General features: G+C 37.2%; 1 protein-coding gene across 1 annotated transcript in view; it reads right to left on the bottom strand.

Moving 5' to 3' along the window:
* Positions 1–17,978, bottom strand: part of Thsd7a (thrombospondin type 1 domain containing 7A) — a 365,115-nt gene that overhangs the window by 12,096 nt on the left and 335,041 nt on the right. The window contains exons 14-18 of the mRNA XM_075953378.1: positions 16,672–16,850; positions 12,847–12,980; positions 8,373–8,526; positions 4,863–5,007; positions 3,462–3,577 (exon numbers count right to left, since the gene is read on the bottom strand). Coding sequence (XP_075809493.1) covers positions 3,462–3,577; positions 4,863–5,007; positions 8,373–8,526; positions 12,847–12,980; positions 16,672–16,850 — 728 coding nt within the window. The remainder of the gene's footprint in view (positions 1–3,461; positions 3,578–4,862; positions 5,008–8,372; positions 8,527–12,846; positions 12,981–16,671; positions 16,851–17,978) is intronic.

The raw sequence follows: 17,978 nt of genomic DNA on the forward strand, positions 1-17,978 counted from the left end.
ATAGATATGTTTGTATAGGCAGGGAGACAGGACCTTGAGAGCTGTCTTTGGAAAATGGAATGACAAGAGAGGGAAAAAGTGGAAGAGGAAAGAACAGAAGAGAGCATAGAGAGCAGTGGATACGTGGAGACAAGAGGGAAGAAGAGGAGACTGGAGAAAGGCAGAGGGGATGAGAGAAAAGGAGTAAAGGTAGCTGCCTGGCATAGGGGAAAGTCACCAGAAAGACAATGTTCCTAAATATTAAGATTACAGTCAACCAAAAAGAGTGAGAGCCAAGGACAGAAAGTGAATTCAGGGGCATATTGATTCTATACAACTAGCTATTTACTGTCTAACATTTTCCCAGGGAACTCCTACAGTTGATAAACCCCTTCGGTAATGTGACAGGATACAAGATCAACTCAAATAAAATCAGTAGCCCTCCTATATATAAATAATAAAAAAGCCGAGAAAGAAATCAGAGAAACCTCAACATTCACAATAGCCACAAATAACATAAAATATCTTGGGGTAACACTAACAAAAGAAGTGAAAGACCTGTTCGACAAGAACTTTAAGTCTTTGAAGAAAGAAATTGATGAAGATATCAGATTATGGAAAGAGCTCCCATGTTCTTGGATAGGTAGGATCAACATAATAAAAATAGTAATCCTACAAAAAGCAATCTACAGATACAATGCAATCCCCATAAAAATCCTAACACAATTCTTCACAGATCTTGAAAGAACAATACTCAACTTCATATGGAAAAATGAAAGACCCAGGATAGCCAAAACAACCCTGTATAATAAAGGAGCTTTCAGAGGCATCGCCATCCCCAACATCAAGCTCTATTATAGAGCTACAGTAATAAAGACAGCTTGGTATTGGCATGAAAACAGACAGGTTGGCCAATGTAATTGAATTAAAGATCCGGATATTAATCCACACAGCTATGAACACCTGATGTTTGAGAAAGAAGCTAAAATTATACAATAGAAAAAAGAAAACATCTTCAACAAATGGTGCTGTCATAACTGGATGTCAGCATGAAGAAGAATGCAAATAGATCCATACCTATCCCACACACATAACTTTTTCCATAATGAAAAAATAGAATTAATCTAAAAATTAGTTGAAAGTTCCTAAGTGAAGAATAAAGAAGTATAGATGAAACGGCTTTGTAATATTTCAAAACTCAAAATATCGCCAAAATACAGACCTATAATTTTATCTTCTTGGTGTTATTTATCTTTTATGTAGACACATTAAGCTGAATAACCAAATGGCTTTAAAGACAAACTGCCACTTAAAACCAAAGATAGAATGTACTGAAAAAAAAACGATAGACCAATTTGGGAGCTGGAGTGTAGCTCAGTGACAGAGCATAGGGCTATTATCCTGAATGCTCTGAATTTAGTCTCCTGCACCGAAAATGAATGAATGAATGAATGAATGAATGAATGAATTAAATTAAAGTCTCATAACGATTTTTAAAAACTACATGAGGGTGAAGAGATAAATCTTGGGGTGATATAGTGAATGGAATGTGAAATATTAATGATATGCTGTAGTTTCAAGAGGGAGTGTTCAACACAGAATCATCTGTTACTAACTTACTTCATTAGACAGCATTTGGCTATCCATTAATTACACTTTTAAACTCTGTTTCTTTCTCCTGATATTTATTTCATCTTTTTACTCTGTCTGTTTGTTCTTCTGTTCTTCAATCATCTATTTCTCTGTCTATCTATCTATCTATCTATCTATCTATCTATCTATCTATCTATCTATCTATGTATATAATCTGCCCAAATCAACACATCTATTCATGTAAATATGTTTCTAAGTAAATTTTAATAATCTATTTAGGTTTTAAAGAAAAGAAAATGAGACACAATGACTAGGTATCAAATGAGTTAAAAAAAAAAAGTCAAAACCACCAAAGGGGAAAATGCACTACATAAACACAAGTGAATTTAACCCTAATTTTCCTCTTTGTTGGGCAGTAATGACACATTTCTTTGTGCCTATTAAGGAAGCAGCAAGAGTTACCTACCACTGCGGAATGTAATGCAGGGTTTGCACAGGGGTTGGTAGGTAGGTGGTCTGACCATTGTTTACAAAGATAGCACAGTTTGCAGAGCCAGCTGGATTCCCAGGGATGTATAAAATGGTGTGTGTGGTGTTTAATTTCCACAGAGACTAGCTCAGGTTTCCCTAAAGACAGTATTTGCCAGGATGTTTGGATTTGAACCTGCAGTTGTCGCTGCAGACTTCACATTACATGAAGTAGTTTAAAATAGTCTTGAATGCTTTGGGCTCACCTTTCACAGAGGTCTCATTTCATGATCTTGTAAGGAGGGAACATCGCCTGCACTGGCACTCACCAGCAGCTTGTGTTAGATCACAGACCACTCTCTGGGAAGGTTGTGGTTGTTGTAATAATCTCCACTCACAAAAGTGCTATTTATTGTTGGTTATTTTGCTTAAATGGTATTAGTTTAAAAACTCATATTTAACTTACTTTAACATAACATGTGAATAGGTTGACTCATGGCCCAAGGTTTTAGGTGTAGGCATTTATTAACTAAACAACTTGATGTTTTTCGAGTATCTGAAAGTCTCCCCTACAGACAGAGATGTAAGGAAGTTAAAGTTTTGACAATGGCACTAAGTGGATTCAAGTAGTTCTGCTGATGGCTTCAGAGTTCACACTATTCTGTTTCAGATCTACTGAAGCACTTAGTCTGAAAATGACCTTGTGGATTGCAGAAGCACAGGGAGCTAAACAACAAGAATATCATTGCCATTGTGGTTTGGAACTCAGACAAAACTCACCGAAAGGTGCAGCTTTATGAAAAGAAATGTCAGTTACATGTTTCTCTACTGCTCATAAGGTTATAGCTAAGAGGGATGACATTACTTTCATTCAACGGTTAACTATAAACCATAGTTTTTCTCGGCCTTAGAGATAACGGTGACAGACTTCATTCCTTTGCTTGAACGTTAGGCTTTCTTCATGACCTAAGTGCGTAGATTCTCGCAGCTGGGTAGCAGATATTAATATCGAAATCTGCTCTGAAGCTGCGTGTAATCAATGTTTAGCAACAGAAAGAATAAATGACGGCTCTTGGCGGGTGTCCAAGCTCTGCACCCAATTCACATGAAATTAGAAAAGATGATGAATGGTCTGATTAAGATTTATTGCCTTCATTCACCTTGATTGCTTATTGTTTCCTAAGCATTTCTTCCCCGAATGGGCTAATTAGCATACCTTTGAGTTCCAAGCAGAAAAGAATACAGGAAATTATCTGTGGAAAGGAGTAGTGTGGATGCTGTCTCTTTTCGAGAGGGCACTGGACAGTCTGTGAAAACAGCTGTGGGCCGCGCACTGTGTGGCGCACTCGTCACTAGGCTCCCTGTGAATTTGAACTATTAGGGAAGAATTTCCTGCAAAGATTATCACAGCACTCACCCACCTCTTCACAATATTTCAGGTCAACGGACTTGCCATCACTTCGAACACAGTCCAGCATCCTTGTTTTGACGCCATTCCCACAAACCGCCTTTTCACTCAGCTGGCATGTGCTCCAGTCTGAACGGAAAACAGCCATCAGAACAGGAGGCGGTGCACGAGCAGATTTCCGACGAAGCTCTGGTGACCCGAATCCCATACCTAATGCACAACTGCTTCCTAAGCCACGCAATCCATCATCCCACAGGCAGAGCATATGGGTCCCAGCATTGAACATGTTAGGAGTCAATGGAATTGCTGCGGTTGCACAAAGCAGTGGGGATTATTCTTTAAGGCAGATGTCTACTTACTTGATAATGTTGACAGCTAGCTATTGAGTGATACTGTAAAAACGGCTTTGCTCTATTGATCAACATCATTTCAAAACATTTTTTTTAAGAACAGTAGAATTTAAAAATTTACTATTATGTCTCTTTCAGCAAAGTCAGCATAGTTTTAATTGATATAACTACACAGAGTGTGCATATATGCTATGTATAGGTAACTACATAGTTATATATACTAGTACTCTATGTAGTTCTAGCTTCATAATGTGCTTCATTTATTTCTGTAAGTAGGATTTTTCAAAAAAATGCAAACTCATTTATTTTGTAAATAACTTCAGCATATTTATTAAACTCCCTTATTTTGTATCTTTTGTGAAAATCGTTCTTTCATCTTTCTCTAGGCTAGAACTACATAACCTAGACAACTTTGATTTCCTTGGTGTCATCAAAACAAATCATAGAGAAAACTAAAGAGACAGAAGCCAATGTGACTGTTTTTTCTTTTTTCAATTTCTTGAGCTTATTTCATTGTGGAATTCACTTGGGGAAAATCCAAGTTAGCTTTGATGCTGTACCAAACCAAAGGAACACATGAAATTGTTTTGATGTGTATGCTTTGATAGTATTAAATGAAATTAATGAAACAAATGCAATTTATTACAAGTCTACTTTTTTGAACATTAACTTTTAAGATTACAGAATTTTACATCATGTGACTGTTGTTCATAAATGTCCCTGCACCACAGCAATTATTTATGTTGATGTTGTAAGTATCAAACATCTGCTAAAAAAGAAAACATATTTGTACCCTTCCAAAGTGGGAGAAGGTTTTAAGGATTGTCTGAAATATTCACCACCTACTATGAAAATTTAGTCTTTGTGATACTTGCATTCTCTATATTTTGATGTTTACCAGAATATAAACCAGCTAACTATTTCTTCATGTCGTTATTTCTCAGAGTGTGGGCTGTGTCTTCAAATGGCACACAGCGTAGCTGGCCTAGGCAGACGAGACTGCCGGGAGCAGCTTTGCCTGTGACTGTACCCCAGACTCTGTGAAGACAAGGTGCCAAGCTTACCTGTGACATTGTAGTCATAGTGGTAGCAGTTTCTGTTCAGACGACAGGGCTCCTTCTCCACGGCATCAGGGCAGACTCTTCCTTCATCAGCAGGCTGTCTGATAGGCTCAGCTGACCTTTGCCGGGAACCACTTGGATTGCAAGGCTTACAGAGAACAATATCATTTTTTCAGAAAGATAAACCCAGCCTACAAAAGTTAGCATGTTACTGGGGGTGGCAGTAGAGCACTCAACTCATTGACTAATTTGAACAAGTCAGTGAACTTCATCATGTTTCAGAGTTTTCATATGTAAAATGTTAAGGGTTGACTAAGAGTCTGATGTCCCATCCTAGCTAGAATATGTTTAAGTCATTACCTCATAGCTATATAAACACATTCATATGGCCATATTTAGCAACAAAGAATGTTAATCCCATATGTTATGATGATTTAAGGTATATGTATAAAAGTGTATATGTGTGTATGCATATTTGCACCCATGTGATGTGTGTTAATTGACATAAACCAATTTAATGGTGACTTCACATAATTCTCTAGGTATTATGACTTTTTATTTTCTTAATGCATACATTCATATAATCAATTTAGCATCTATAGAGTGACTGGCTATTTTCTTCCTGGTGCAGCTTTCTGAAAACATGTGCCTTCTAAGAGTAGAAAGGAACAATTTTGGATTTCTTAGGCCTTAAGTAGTTATTGCCCTGTCCTTTGATCTCACTGTATTTTGATCATGTCACTGAAGCAACACTTTCTGTATTTAGAGAATGCAAATTATATAAAGGTCCTGTTACCATCTCCAATGTTAGCACATTGAAAAAATTTCTGTCTTTTCTATATTCTTTGAACACAACAATTCTTTGCACACAGTAAACGCTTTGTATTTATTTATGAATGTCTTGGATGAAACAAAGTAACTTATAAAGTCCAAAAGGCACACCCATTCAACTAGCTGAACTTTAATCTCATTTCAAAATTTCTTTTGGCAAATGCTCAAGAAAACAAAGCATGTTTCATTAACTCTTTCTTGTTACACATGGTAGAACTCAATATTTTTCTAAGATGGTTACTTATGGATATTTAAAACAGAACCCAGATGGACATAGTTCCTGGTTGGTGGTTCCTATTATTCCTGCTAAGGGATTTAAGAAACAGCCCAAGTTCAACAGCCTCTGTTTTATACAAGCTGAATATTCTTTTAACACAATCTCTGATGTTAAGAATTCCATCACTGTAAATAGAATCAGACACTGTAGTATACAGTTCACTGCAGAATTAAAACAGAAATTCATTTGCAGACTCTCAACAAGGCTGGAGTCTTCACCCTTCTTTCAATATCTGTTCAATTCATATATTGGGTCTGTTTGTTTCTAAACAGTCAATTGGTTTCCAGTTGGCATTTTAACAGTGTTAGCACAGAGATTAAAAAGGCAAATCTCCTTGGAAAACACAGACTATAAACTTGCCTGAAGTGGCCCTTTACTGTAATTTGAGCAATTTAATATTAGGTGTATCTTTCCAGCTTTTTTCACATTGTTTTTCGCAGTTGTGCGGGGCTAAAATAACTGTGCTGGGTAGTTTTATGTCAACTTGACACAGGCTAGTGTCATCTGAGAGGAGGAAACCCCAATTAAGACAATGCTTCCATATAAGTGGGATGTAGGCAAGCTGGTAGAGTTTTTTCCTTAATTAATGATTAATATTGGAAGGCCCATCCCATTGTGGGTGGTGGCAATCTGGGCTTGTACTCCTGGGTGCTACAAGAAAGCAGTATGAGCAAGTAGGAGGGAGCAAGTCACTGACTTCTGTATCAGTTCCTGTTTTCAGGTTCTTGTCCTTCATGAGTGCCTGTCATCACTGCTTTTAATACAGATATATGGAAATGGGAATACAATAAACGCTTTCCTCCCCAAGACACTTTTGGTCATGATGTTTCATCAGGTGATAGAACTCTAACTAAGACACTAACTTTTCTGCACATTGTTTCAAGTGATTTTCTTCCTCTGGTTGGGTCTAAGGCCCCCACTACTATTGAAATCTAGAGTTCTGTCTGATGTGAACTCACTCGGCTTCATAGGAGTTGGAAAAAACAGACTATGTATGACAATCAGGATGTGATAGCTGTTCTTGTTGTCAATTTGACTACATCTGGAATAAACTAAAACTCAAATGACTGGGCACATCTGTGAGGATTTTTTTTTCTTAATTATATCATTTGAAGTGGGAAGATACACCTTTAATCCAGATCTTAGAAGTGGAAAGATACAGCTTTAATACATATTTTTTGAGGTGAGAAGATCTGCCTTTAATAGGGGCCACACCTTCTGTTTGCAGCCTATATAAAGGACCTGGAAGAAGGACACTTTGTCTGCTTGCTTACAAGCATGCAAGTTCTTGCTAGCAAGTCCACTCGTTCCCTGCATTAGAGCCTGCTTTGGGATTCTGGCACATGCTGAAGACCAGCTGAGACAGTCAGCCTCTTGGACTGAGCAATTCCTGGATTCTTGGACCTCAGTTGATAGACAGCCATTGTTGGATTAGCCGGACCACAGCCTGTAAACCACTCTGATAAATCTCTTTTCCCCAAGAGATAAGCTCTGTAACTTGCTCCCGTGGAGAACCCTGACTGATCCACAGGTGAGCTACATTTACAAGGGAAGTAACATTCCCAGTCCCTTCTGTGAGATAGGCACTAACAAGAAGTGGTTCCAAGAAGAGATGTTCAGGGAGGGTGCACACGATCGCTTTCTTCTCATGATTTTCAGAGATTTTCACAGTAGATTCCACAGATGAAATTCAAATGGTCACACATCCTGTTACAACGCTGTTCTATTGTAAAATAGATTCTGTTGCACTCACCGGCTGCTTTTGAACTCAGTGACAGGGATTCTAACAGCAGGCACAGTGAACAGAAACTATGATCGTTTGGTTTCTATTTTGAATGTTCACAAACAATCATCTTCGAATATTTGAGGTCTCACCACGTGCATCCTTCTTCCTGCTCAGTATCTTTCTCAGGATCCTTTACTTCCTGGTGTTATCACACCTGCCGGAGCACTCCCCGTGTGCAAAAGAGTGTTCCTGCTGTTTAAACTAAGCAGATTTGACCAGAAGCAAGGGCTATCAAGTGGATATCACTAAAGTCACTCCACTAGAATTTCATTCTTTTCTCACTTTCACTACAGGGAATCATTATGACCATTGCAGTTTTTAACCTTCTGTGCAATCTGTAAGGCCAGTTGAAGGCACCACAAGCTGGTTTAGGAGTGTAGTTGAAAGGAGCAAAGGAGCAAAAGGTTTGCAAGAAGGCAAGTTGTTGTAGAAACAATGCTGAATTTACATTACTTACCCATACAAGGAAGTGGCCAAGAAAGCACACCTTGCTTTTTAAAACAAGACTCATTGCTTTTACAATGAATATTTTTAAAAAGGTATTTGAATTAAATTATTTTTAAAAAAAATCTTCAAAAATTAAGCAAACTACATTTTACTGAAATGCTAATAATCTCACCAAGGCACACTGGGTCCACGGCCCCCACTCAGATATCACACAGTCTTCGGGGCATGGGAGTTTACATTCTCTTGAGCCCAGGGGCATATCTTCTGGGTCACATAGGTAATCCTCCACATGTTCAGAAGGGCCGTCAGCTGTATTCTGCATGCATCTGAAAGTAAACATGCACACCAGCAAAAGAACCAGGACGATTAGAGGAGACAGCCAACACACAGGGTGGGTAGTTCTCATTAAGACCTTAAGACCCAAACATAGCTAGTACTTCTTTAAGATTAAAAAAAATATGCTGATATGCATGTTCAGAATACTTTAATAAGATAGTTTCAGTGCCCTGGTAAATGGTATCCAGTTTCTTTGCAAGGGAAAAGATTTTTTACACCCATTTTTGAGATGTGTGAGACAGGAACAACTGAAAAATGATCCAAAGAGATTCTGAGAGAAGATACTCTTGACTCATAAGTGATGGGGGCTTAAGTACAGTGCAATATGCACACAAAATGCTTCATTAGGTCATTTCCAAGATAAGGCATTTATCAGTTTTTTTGTCATTTAGAAATTAATTTTAGCTGCCAGAAAGAATACTCTGAACCAAACCTGAAGAACTGATTTCAGTTCCTAGAAGTCAGTAGGAAAGAAAAAAACGAATCCCTGTAAACTATCCTCTACATGGGCCATGTGACATGTGTGTGTGTGAGAGAGAGACATTGAGTGTATGACATGTGTGTCTGTGTGATTGTGTGTATGTGGTTTTGTGTGTGTGTGTATGTGGTTGTGTGATTGTGTGTGTGTGCTGTGTGAGATGTGTGTTTGTGTGAGACGTGTGTGGCATATGTGTATACAAATAAATGAAGAGAAATAGTTTTAAATGCCATTAAAAAGACAATTTTAGTCCTCATCTGCTAACTTGAAAAGAAAGCCAGAAACCAGAAGAAAATTCTAATTAGAACAGCACGACCTCTCTAAGTGTGGTTATTTGATCTTATACCATGATTTATTCTTAATTGTTAGTTTTGCTTTTATTAGAAAAAATTTAAATATTAGTTCATACTATTCCATTATGAACAATCAAGAATTCCTCTTGACTGATCTCTTGAGAAGCTAATTAATGTGGATTCCCTTTACCTTAGTTAATAATCTCTGTGAACTTTCATAGTGGCAGAGAAAACTCTGATCTTTGATCTATAATGTAGAAAAGGTCAATGAAATTAATGGGTTCAGGAAGGGAGGTGCCTATGGGAAGATTAAGAGGAAGATGCGTTCTTAAACCTCCTGAGCCGTGTTTCAGAAGTTGGCTGAGTCATGCCTGCCATTTCATCTTTGCTCAGAGATTTCTAGCAGGAAGGACACTGTGTCTTTAAAAATATGCCCTGAATAATTGTTCATTAATAATCGCCGATACTAAATTTAAGAAAAATGTTTCTATTAAGTGAGACACCTTGAAAACTTGGAAAACCATCAATAATAGTATTTTGATTGGACATGCAAGCTAAAAAAAATCTATAAATACTGATCTCTGTGATTTTTCAAAAAATTATTCACAAAATTAATTAGCAGATGTTTGATGATTTAATTGTTGAAACATTAAATTATGAATTTATTTAAAAGGGCTTTTAGTTATAGAGGAAAAGTTTATCTTCAGTGGCATTCTAAAAATGTTCTTTTGACAGTGGTCTGGCAAAGACATTGAAGACAAAGCATTTCCACAGCCAGAATGTGGAATTGATGCTGAGATCACAGTCTTAGCAGATATTGATGCAGCACACAGGATTAACTTGTAAAATTGCCTATTGATCCAAGTTAAGAAGATATGTCCGATATCCTAATAGGTAGCTATACAATACAACTTTATTGGTAAAGACTTTTATCTTTCTTAATTTTGTATTGTAAAAGTAACTCAAAATTCAGAATAAATAATAAACTGCAAATTTACTATTCAGGGATAACTTCTCTTAACAAACTTGATTTGTTTTAAGACAAATTATTATTTTGTTTACAATATAATTTCCATTTCCACTTTTCCATTTCACAAAATAGAAACAAACTCTACCTACCAAGATGTTTGTTTTATTTGGCATGAACATTTTTTTAATCTAAAATTCAAAATAGATACTTGAATTAAACCTAAGCCCAAATAAAAGTTTTAAGTTTGCTTCTTTCTTAGCCTTGTCCCTTCTATTCTAACGAGCAATAATAGCTGTTTGAGAAGACTGATGTATGTTAGAAACACAGACTGCAGGGCCACTTTGGAGTTGAGAGACTCATTACAGATATGGAAATACAGGATGCATTGCCTGCACGGATGGAACACAACTGCTGCAGGAACAGCAACTAAAATTGTAAAAACAAAAATGTCATTGACAGCACGCCCTTTCCTTTGCCTAGCCTCTTTGAGATCATGCCTTGATTCCTAGCACAAGGGGAAGGGAAGAAAAGAAAGATGGAAAAGAAGAAAAAGAGAAGGAAATAGGGAGGGAGAGAGATGGCAGGAAGGAAGGATGCAGGGGAGAAAGGAATTTTTATTAGAAAGGACCACTTCTGTTATCCACTTCCTTATATGCCATTCCATCCTAACTGAGAAAGACTGAACATAGGTAAATACAAACCTGTTCTTTTATAGACTCATCTATCTCCACATGTCAGTCCACAGTTGCAGGACATCCTGACCCTGACTAGCAGAGGATAGAGTTTGAACCCTGTGCCACGCAATCAGGGACAAACAGGCACATTATTACACGATCAGAGATCACGATCAATACTAACCTCTCTCTCTATTGCATCAACTTCAACACATAAATTTATCTGAAAAGTTACTTTGTTTCCAAAGTGCTTGGAAACATGAAAAATAGCTATTTACAAAGAAAAAAGAATCATGTACATAACAGTTGGCAGAAAGTGCAATACATATTCTTTTTTTTAAAAATAATTTTTCACTAACAAAACAAGCAACTGACAGAAATTCTTCACACAAGGGAATGATTTTTAAGTTTGGAGGGTAAAATTTTAATTTGGAAACAGAGTTATAGACAAAGAAAACCCTCAGTTTTACCTTTTCATTTCCTATCTCTCCACATTCCTTCCTGTCTTCATCATTAGTCTACCTTTATCTTGGCCCATGGAAATTGTAAATGGGTTTTTGAGACAAACAGATTTTTTTTTATCAGAAACAAGGTTATACAAAATTTTCGTATGTAAAATTTTTATGGTATTAACATTAATTAAATAAAACCTTTACTGAAATATATTGTGAGGCATTATTAAATAATTCTAAAGCTCACGATAAGTTATAGATGAGAATAAACTAATGTCTAGTTCTGGATTTATTATTATTATTTTAGACCCTTTGTGATGAAAAGAATATTCTACATTTCTGCTGTCCAACAGAACACCCACATGTGGCAGTTGAGAATATGAAATTATGAATAGTATGATTGCAGGTATGCATTCAAAACTTTAGCCACACATGACCAGTAGCTACCCTATCACACATGATAACTGTATTCAAATAAGTGAGAGACAATACTAGCCAGAGGTTGAAGAGAAGGCTTCCTGAAGGAGATGAGAACATTCAAATGCTAGCCAGGATTACAAAAAAGAACAGGAAGTCAACGCAGGGTATTTGAAATTGTGTGTTTACGACTATATTTGGCTTTTCTGGTAGGGAAGATGGCTTAGTAAGACAAGTGCTTGCCACATAAGCATGAGGATCCGGGTTCAGTTTCCAGCATTCATGTGACAAAATTAGTAGGTCCTGTAGCACACATCTGTAATCTTAGTACTGAGGAGGTAAAGACAGGAGATCCCTGGGTCTCATTGGCACGCTCCAGGTTCAGTGAGGGACCCTAACTCAAAAATAAGGCAAGGAGTGAATGAGATAAATACCCACATCTCTGGCCTCCAGATACTCATGAACATATATAAAAAATTACATATGTATAAAAGAAACATATTTGACTTTTACGAAGTTGCTGAGGTTTAACATCTGCACTTATCAAGCTTGCTTTCAACATGTATTTCCAATGGTCAGCCCTGAGACATACTACATACAAGTAGCATACAGATCTAGCAGGTTGTATTTATGTATTTAGGAATTTATATTATCTGCATATATGCATATAATACATGTATGTAACAGTAATTAATGAAAAGATAGAGAATGAATTTTCAAAAGAGCATGGACCAGTATTGGGATGGTTCTAGAGGAGAAAAGGAAAGGAGATATAATTGTATTATAATTTCAAAAATAAAAATTCAACTTAAAAGTTGTTGTAACGTGGAGCTTTTAAAGTCAGGAACTAGAATACACAAACTGCTGCTTGAAACAGATAGTCTTAATTCCCAGGTACCCAGATTCCCTAAAACCAAAACCAACAAAAGTTTTCAGTGCAGTGGAGAAGAGGGATGCCCCGTGTTATTGCCTGTGAGATGGGAGATGATGGCCATCTTGCCTCTCGGCCGTTCTCCTTGGTCTTACCTCACTTTGCGGGTCTGCACACCCTCTCCACAGTTCTCTCGCATGTTCACAAAGGTCACCTTGCAGACACTCCACGGCTCTGTAACCCATATGTACTGATTGCAGTCACTGTGGCATGGGACGACCTCATACACCTGAAACACACATCGGGTATCTCAGGCAGTGGGATGAGAGTGGAGGTGGGTGGATGGAAGACACCTGTATCTTCACAGTCCTTAACCCGTCAGCCAGGTTTCGTTCCTTCCCCTTACTGTTCATACTCTCACTTAGTAAGAAAGATCTAGTCTAGCCAAGACGGGGAGGGTGGGCTGAGCCGCACCCCCCACCTCTTACTACACAGTGGGCATAGATCTAACCCACATTCTGGGCCAGATTCAAAACACAATTTCATAAACTGACATATAACACATTATATTATATTCTTCTGGACTATCTCTTTTGTTAAAACTTTTGTGTCTTTGTTCCTTAACCTAGGGCACTCAGGTGCTAGACACTCAGTGAAAATTTGTCAAATGAATGAATGGATGAATGAATGAAATGAATATTGTAAATATATGTTTTCCAATTAAATGTAATTTAGCCAGCTTTACATATAAATGTCTATAGTTGTAAGAATAATCATTTCTTTTTTGATACAAGAAACTAAAATGATAAATGAAAGGAAATAAACCCATCTTAAAACTAATCCTCAATCACTTGAGGTATGGAAACAAGGTCCTAAATTAATTTTACATGATGCATAGCTACAGATCCAGCTGTCGGCAGTAAGGACCTCACAAAGCACAGCCAACTGTTTGCAGTTACTGTCCACAAAGCTCTCAGTTTCGAACACAGTATATTATGTTTGTTTCAAGAATTCTAGAACAATGAAGCTACTGTGCTGTTTTCCAAAGAGAAAAATAAGTAGAAGAAATAAATGGACCATGATCTACTGCAACCAAGAATGCAATATTAAAGAAAAATATTTTAAAAATTTTCAAAGTATGTGAAAATCCAATTTTGTTTCTTATTTTACACTCTCGCACACACTATGGTATATAAAGGATTTAGGTAATCTGTCCCAGGAAACAGATTTAAACAGTCCTTTGGAGCTATTTTTTACAATTTAGTGGACTAAAAACCAAAATAAAACAGAAGTACCCCAGAAAAGAGAAAAACATATGCAGTGCTGGAATAAGACTGTAGCTAAAGCACAGCCAGCACAGGTCCATTTGGTGTGTTAAATCAGGACCATTGTCACATGGCCCAATATCACCCAGCACTCCTAGGTAATGGACGAACTGAAATGAAGGAGACCTGCTGCTGTTCCTAATCCTTTGATAGATGGATCATTATTCCTCTTTGTTGGGATAAATGCAAATTATTTCATAGTCACATCCTAATAACCATTTTCAGCCCATCATGCCTTCCTCTCTCCTTCAAGTTAAATAAGGGGTGCCATTTTCTCATCAAAGTGGGACAGGTGAAACCCACTCGCTCCACCCTACCCTCCCTGCAAATAAAGAAATTCTGGTAACTAAGTAAAATAAATAGGGAGTAGGCAGAGGAAAATCTAGTTGAGAAAGTAAGGATGTTTTAAGAACTCTTAAGAATCAGGTGATTGCTTACCTGTGCCTGGAGGGTGTTTGGCAGGAATGAAGAAAATGACAAGAAAAAAGAAAGAAAGGTTGAAATGTCAGTTATTTTGATAAGAGCTCACAATCTACATTTCAGTTATAAGGGCTTTAATATAAAACATCATTTTTGTAAAAGATTAGGATGTCTTGCTTAGCCTTTAAATTAAAAACTTAACATGACTTAAATTTAAGATGTAGAGACAAGGATTTCACAACTAAGGGAAAGGATTTTATGTGCAGGGTGACAAAGGTTCAAAAACTGAGTGGATCTCACAACCCCTGTCATGGTAAACTGATCTGTGACGGCAAATAACTTAGGAGCCAAGTGATAAGTGGGCTGTTATCTATATATTGACCCACCTTCAAATCCATTTACCCTTTCGTCCACTTTAATCCACCCATTCACTTTTAGTGACATAAGAACCTTCGGATTTAACCTGAGCTAGGACACAGAATCTGAGTCCACTTTCACGACTACAGACAGGTATATTTACACCGAGGAATTAATTATAGTGAAAATCTCCGTGCTTTATGTTTTTAAAACATTAACACACATTTTGTGTATTTTATTTTCGTGTCGATTTTACTAATACTTAAATTCCTGTTTATTTTGGAAAGTAACAGGGAAAGGGTCTTAGACTAGCGATTTGTACGGTCCAGACAGCTTGGCTGTGGTCATGTGCCCTTGGAGACAGAAGTGCTCAGGCAAATGTGGAATATTAACATTACTTACTGATTCTTTGGCGCACACACATTGATGTGTTATGTGTATGTGCACATCAGCTTGTTAAGACCATGGGTCATGATTTGTTAATATTTAAATTTGTCACTGGAAAATTCAAGATTTCCTAAGTCATACACAGGCATTCTTCTGGATCATAAATATGTCACTTCTGTATTCTGTTTCATATTCACACAGTTACAGCTTTGCAGACAAATTTCTGCTTTGGAAATGAACACTAGCTGTGTAGAAATACAAAGTATTCGATGACAAGGCAGTTCACCTGCCAGGAGATGGCGATAGCGGAGTGTATAATTTTGTCTCCATTGTCTAAATTCACCAACTTAGAAAACTTCAGACTAATTGAGAATACTTTCCGTGGACTTAATTCTTCCATGTCTTCATTTTTATTTACTTAAAATACTTCTTAATGTTTATAATTTACTTAACATAATTATATAATTATAACTAAAATTATAGCAATATAGTTAAAATTTAATAATATCTCTTAATATTTATTTACTTAAAATACTTATTTACTCTTCATGTGGTTTGCTTCTATTGTTAGCAAGCAATCTTAGGTTAATCAGAAGGAAACTGCTGATAACAATGTAGTTAGAGTTTAAAATGAGACAGGCTTTGTCCCCGTGAAACAGTTTTACATATTTAAATACTTGGTTCATTTGATCATGGCTCTAATTCAAAACGCAGCATCTGCACACACTCTGCAAACTCCATTCTGTGCTAATTTACATGCCGATCAACTGTGATAACAATTGTCTGTTCCGTTACACTTAAATTAATCACAATTCCGTCATTAGCCATTTTACTCTTTATCTCCAATAGAATACAAATAACAATCATTGGCAGCAGTTAATGAAGTATGCATGCAAGCTCTGATACAGCTTCAATGTTAGAAAAGGCAGAGACTAAATTGCTAGTATGTATATATACACACACACAAATATATATACATGTATATGAACTTTGAGAAACTTTTTGTATTTCTTGATTTTATTTTTCATGAACTAGGTTAAAATGAATAAATAGAATTTCTCTTAATTTTAGAGAATATTCATGTCCTTTCTTTGCTTTATCTTTAGTACTTCACAACTGAGAACTCTCTCTGGGAGTCTACAGAAACCATAAGAATTATGTGACCTTATCACCACAGTTATGCACAGTTGCATGACAGATTAAATACCTTGCCATTACTCATGAGATAGGTGTCATTTCACCTCTATGGAATTGTATACCTATCTAGACTCGTGCAGGATTCTGAATCCTCAGAGAATTCAGAGATGATATATATATAATTCGAGATTTTAGATTTTAGTAAATTACAAGTGATTGACTCAGACCTTATAAAAATAGGATCGAACATATTTCTTATTCAGGAGCTGTTATCTAATTTTGTTCATTTTGGTTAAAGAATAGATCCTTGGGAATCTCAGAAATATCGTAGTACACTTGGGGTTAGGAAAATACCTGGTTGACATGATCCAGTTTGGGGCAAGGCCTTCCCCCATTATAAGGCTTTTCTCGCAGCCACTTGGACCGGACCTTCACGCCGCTCCCACAGGATTTGCTGCAGCGGGACCAGTTGGACCACTCGCTGAGCTTGCAGTCGGAGGGGCAGGGAATGATGCAGGCTTCTTCTATGTAACCTGAGCAAAGGGTAACAGAACAAGGAACAAGGTGCTGAGTGCCCTTTTCTGACTCTCATGAACCATTCCAGCTCATTGAGAAGGTCCACTTTTGATTTGACAGAACATGCAAATGCAGAGATGTCTGTATCCTCAGGGACTCAAATTAAATTCTGCAGGGAAATGGCACATCCACACCATGACTGTGTTAAAATAACCGCCGAGTAGCTGCCATATGATCCGCTTAGGATTGGTGCCCACCATGTTTCAGTATTTCTGACTTTGTGACAGCTCTTGTTTAATTGACAGTAACCTGTGGGCTAACCATCTCCCTCTCAATGCTGCCAGAATACTGTTAAAAATCTAACGCAGATTTCTGTGACACCTTATGTGTTAATGCCACACACCGGCAGGGCTCTGAGCCTCCAGCATTCTTTCTCAAGAAAAGCCCGTCTGTCTCAATAAACATCTGAAAGAATCTATTTAATTTAGCGCCTTATGCTCCCCCTTCCTTGGAAATCAATTCTGTGGATGGAAATTGAAGGCTGTTATGCCAGCAATGTGTCGTATCTCCGCAGCACAGTCACTATTAAAGCCACACCTCGTCTTGGGTCCATTTGACTCTCTTGGAATTTTAACTGTATTAGGCATAAACCAGAAAACAAATGCAGAGGGATGATTGACAAGGTCTAGGATCTCAGGGAAAGCGATGGCATATACTCATTCCGTCAGCCCACTAGCTAAATGAATAGTGTATAGATTTGATTTGAAACAGGCTGCTTTCTTTGATTAGTTCTTTACTACCAACTTGACATTATCAAATTATCCCTGTAAGTCTCAAGGCAAATAGATGGAAAAGCAAAATTCCTCTGGTCAAAAACCAAATGCCTGTTCCTTTTTCTTCTATAATATTGCCTTTAGAAAGAAACCAAAGTCAGTCAGCGTCACCATTTTAGATCAATGGCACAGACTTGATCATGCAAGTGACTGTCATAGTCACAACCTACGAGGAGACAGGTAGATTGGAAACATTTTGAACTAAAAATGTATTATAGAAATCAGCTTATGTTTTAAATTTTTGTGTATTTGCTAAGTTGTACGTTTACCACCATCTAAACTGTAGGTTTCTAGATCATTTCTAAGGTCCTT

Source organism: Microtus pennsylvanicus, chromosome 19, assembly GCF_037038515.1.
Source record: "Microtus pennsylvanicus isolate mMicPen1 chromosome 19, mMicPen1.hap1, whole genome shotgun sequence".
Lineage (NCBI taxonomy): Eukaryota > Metazoa > Chordata > Mammalia > Rodentia > Cricetidae > Microtus > Microtus pennsylvanicus.